Source organism: Oryzias melastigma, linkage group LG21 (genome assembly GCF_002922805.2).
Source record: "Oryzias melastigma strain HK-1 linkage group LG21, ASM292280v2, whole genome shotgun sequence".
Lineage (NCBI taxonomy): Eukaryota > Metazoa > Chordata > Actinopteri > Beloniformes > Adrianichthyidae > Oryzias > Oryzias melastigma.
The window spans coordinates 7,297,784-7,302,159 of NC_050532.1; the positions used below are offsets into that span (position 1 = coordinate 7,297,784).

Below are 4,376 nucleotides of genomic sequence, written 5' to 3' on the forward strand. Positions count from 1 at the left end.
TGACTTGGGACTTGACTCGGACTTGAGGACGAAGACTTGGGACTTGACTCGGACTTGCAAAACAATGACTTGGTCCCACCTCTGGTAACAGGTGCGTAGCAGATAGTTACAGGTGCACAGTGGTCAGTTTCAGGTGTACATATGTTAATTACCGGCGCACACCTGTTAGCTACAGGTCCGTTTTAGATGTATACCAGTTAGTTACAGGTGCGTCCCAGTTTGTTATAGGTGCACACCATTTAGTTATAGGTGTACACTGGTCACGTTCAGGTGCTCACCAGGTAGTTACTGTTGCACACCATGTAGGTTTCTGTTAGTTTCACATGCATACCAGTTAGTTACTGGTACACACAGGTTTCTCTTAGTCGTAGACTGGGTAGTTTCTGGTGCACACAGGTTAAATTCTGGCTTTGTTTCTGAACTTCTATTACCCCTCAGGGGATCCGTACTTCACACTCTCATAGTACTGAAACATTTTGCTTGTTTAAAATATTTTCTTTCTTCAATTTATAAAAGAAATTGTTATCAAAATGAACTCAAAACATCTTCAAGTTTTTTTTATTGTGTGCTCTATTTATCTTCATAATTTATATAAAAAAATAAGATTAGGAATATGCATCAAACCACTTCTGGTCCAAACTTACCTTAATTTAGCCTCTACATGAAAACAAAAACACAAGTTTTTTTTAAATAATTCCTGGAAATATTTTTTAAATTAATGACTTTTCATCAAAGAATTTTCTAAACTTTGTTATTAGAGGAAAAATAACATCAACTTTGTTTTAATTTGCTGCAAGACAAATTGACCTCCTGACCCTGAGGCAAAGCTGCAGGAGTGGTTAATGAGATTAGAGTTGGTGTGGAGGCAGGTATTAGGGCTCCAGACACCACTGTGCTCTGCAGAGCCAGCGGCAGCAGCAGCACCGCTCCACACCACCTGGTACCAACAGCACTGAGAGCCACCGACAACTGCTCCAGCTTCCCAAGGAGCCACTAATGCTATCCCCGATCAGCACGTATGTGCAGAAGGAAATGAAGCCCACCTTTCACACTGTATCCCAGCACCCCCTCTAGCTGAGCCCGCGTGTTGCCCCTGGCACCGAGCTGCAGCAGCGCCAGAGAAAAGGAAACGCTCGCTGGGGACACGATCAGGTTGGAGCCGTTCTCCGTCTGGGTGACAGTCTGGTATAGACTGATGGAGAAACTGTTGTGGAGGTGCCTCATGCTGTCCTGGAGGCTGCTGGCACTGTGGCTTCTCTCCACCAACCAAACACAGAGAAAGAGGGAAGCCACTGACAGACGACGCATGTCCTGCAGAAGAGGAAGTTCCCACAAATGTAAATCCTATGAGACAGAAGTGGGAAAAACACAATGAACCTGCAGCCGAATGAGGTCAGCAAGGTCAACTCGGGAGACAACTGAACAGTAGCAGCTTCAGTTTATTGTAAAATATTTATAATAGTTTCAAAGCATATTTGTGGGTACAAAAAGGTTTATGTGTGCAAAAATAATAATAAAAGCAAACAAGTGTTGGAATAATAGTACTAATAATCAATATTATCACTTCGAACTATTATTAATGTATATTTTTATTGCAAAACAGATTATTCTCTCTCTGCAAAAGATGTCACAACAACAAAAACAATTTAAAATAAAGTAATCCTTTTGGGTTTTTTTTTCTTCCTTTCAGATTTGACACCAACGTGCTTCCTACCTGTACAGGTGAGGTAGAGTCCAGCAGTCCAGCAAACATCCAGGCTCTGCAGGGGAGCTGCAGTCACTGATTCCTGGTCCTCAACTCTCAGTCCCCCCTTTGCTGTCCCGGACTGTCCGTCTTCGCTCCTGTGGTTGTCTCTAACTGAAACAGTCATGAGACTTTTTTTTTTAAGGTGAACTCCTTCTGCGTGTTCACAGTTCTGGTCGGCGATGTCTGTACCACTCCTCTGGGGCTCCTGCCTCCTCGGAGCTATAAGGAGCCAGGCGGAGGGAGGCGAGTCACTCACCAGCAAATCCCGGCAGAGGGAACAAACACCCACAGGAGCGTGCACAGAGCTGACAGTTAATGATGCTTAAATATAAGGTTCAGTCTGTGCACACAAAATGAAATGAAATAGAGCTGATGGCACTCACTAAAGTTTAAAACAATGTTTTTAGAGATTCTGCAGTATGTAAAATAGTTTAGATAGATAAATATTTAAAATCTAGTCAAACTCCCTAAATTAGATATTTTATATTAAAAAACATGTTTTGTTCTATTATTTAATTGTTCTGAAAGAGTCAAAAGTATTGCAAATTAGTAGCCTAAAAATAGGAAAATAATAATGAAATCACGTAAAATTAACTGTCATTTAAGGAAATAATAAGTATTAAATGGTTTGTAATTTTTGAGTTTTTATATATACCCAATCATTGTTCATTTTGATGACAAAAGGTGCAATAAGTGGAACTGATTCATTTCAAAGCAAATAATTAAAATATTTTATGATAAGTTGGCCCATCTTAATGAATCCATATAAAATGTAAAGCATGAGCACATATTAGAACATAAACGTATATTTTTGCTTTCCAAAATAAAAATAGTCAATACCAGTCTAACTTGTCAATATTTATTTGAATTAAAAATAACATCTTTAAAATCAAACCAGAATTACAGTGCAATTTCCTAATTTCTCTTAGTCATAAAACATTCTTAAATGTGCTGATTTTGAGAAAAGCTTAGAAAGATGCAGAAAAAAACCTTAAAACCTGGTAAAATTCCAACAGTCGAACCCTTATTCCCAAAGGAGGCTTTGGCAAAACCCATTTGTGGATTTGAACCTGTGATCTCCTCATTTTAAAGCCAGAAGTGTCATGCACGGAGGGGGAAGCATCATGGTTTGCTGGAACCAGGGTTAACGAATACATCTAGAGAAATATCCTGACCCAAAGCAGCAATCACAACATTGTACAGCCTCTGGTGTTGTAATCATTCTGCAGCAGGATCATCTTTCAATTTAATAAATGAAAAAAAAAAAAGAACTGCACAATTATAAGATTTATTTATTTATTTTGAAGTTTAAATTGTCTAAAACTAGAAGTGCATTTAAGAAAAGAAAAAGAAAATAATTTTCACTTTCAGAAGGTGTTATGGTTATTTGTGTAGCTTTTTGTGAGACAGAACCCCAAGAAAACACAGACTCAACTGAGATATTTAAAATGTGTTTAATGGCTGAGCAGAGTCAGTTAGGAATGGACCTGTGGATCCTCTTGACCGACTGGGCTAGCAGGAAAACTAAGATACGAATCAAATGAGTTAGCAGGTCGCCAAAACAAAAATAATGTTCCAATAGTTTAGTGTGGTTCTCACTAGGGAGTAACAATATTTGGTTAAGTTGATGACAGTCCAGAGCATTCAATATAAAATTCATAATTTGCAAATTATTTGATCAATTATTGTACGCCTTGACTTTAAAATAAAATGAGTATGGAGGAAAGGATATTTTGTTACTGTAAGAGTGCATCCCAGGACAACAACACAAGCCCTTTGAATTTGGATATTTAATCATAGGATCATTTCAAAATGGCTTCTTTCTTTAAAATTTTTTTTTTCCAAATATATAAATTGTGGGTCTTTTGTTGTGATGATCAAAAGACACTTTTCTCCGAGCATCAAACCTCTACATCACTTCTAATTGGTTCCACCCTGTGGAATGTGGATTCCCTCTTCATAGGAATTCTGCTGTTTCAGCATGTTACTGTTGGAAACACTGTCAGAGCTGTGCACACTCGTGGGAAAAAAACATTTAGGAAAAGAATTATAAACACGTGGAATGTTAAAATTTGAAATTAAGAAACAAAAGCCATTCAACATGATCAAAAATATACGGTATTACCTACATTCTAAAACGTGAAGTTACACACGATGCACATAATAAATGTTATTAGTTTAGGCTTTCATTTAAATATAGGGCCTAGTATGGATGATATAATGTATTTAGAGGAACACAATCTTTGTTCAGTATAAAGGAATCCCAGTATTCCAGAGTTCTTTATTTAAAAAAAATAAAAGTACCTGAATTCAGGTTTAATAACCAGGAAATTGTTAGGTTACCTGTTAGCAAAGCAAAGCTTGTAAAATGTCTGATGTTACGATATAAGTTAAAACCAGCTCAGACGAAGAAATCAAAGACATTCATGGATGTTGTCATCTGCAAGTAAATGCACCAGAATTCACTTGTAGGTTCTACGTCCAAACTATAAACTTTTTCAAATGCCCTTTTTTCTCTGCCCTAGATTCACAAAATCCGAATAAAATCTGAATTTATCGGTGCAGAAAATTAAAAAAATCAGTTTGTCTCGACCTGTGCCGAAATTTAGAAAAATGCAGAGTAGATCAC

The 4,376-nt window shown here is 37.5% G+C and overlaps 1 protein-coding gene across 1 annotated transcript in view; it reads right to left on the minus strand.

Annotated features, from left to right (window-relative positions):
* Nucleotides 1–1,620, minus strand: part of serpine3 (serpin peptidase inhibitor, clade E (nexin, plasminogen activator inhibitor type 1), member 3) — a 6,379-nt gene extending 4,759 nt beyond the window's left edge. The window contains exons 1-2 of the mRNA XM_024286730.2: nucleotides 1,051–1,620; nucleotides 808–993 (exon numbers count right to left, since the gene is read on the minus strand). Of these exons, the coding sequence (XP_024142498.1) occupies nucleotides 808–993; nucleotides 1,051–1,308 (444 nt within the window). The 5' untranslated portion in view covers nucleotides 1,309–1,620. The remainder of the gene's footprint in view (nucleotides 1–807; nucleotides 994–1,050) is intronic.
* Between the last annotated feature and the right edge of the window lie 2,756 nt (nucleotides 1,621–4,376).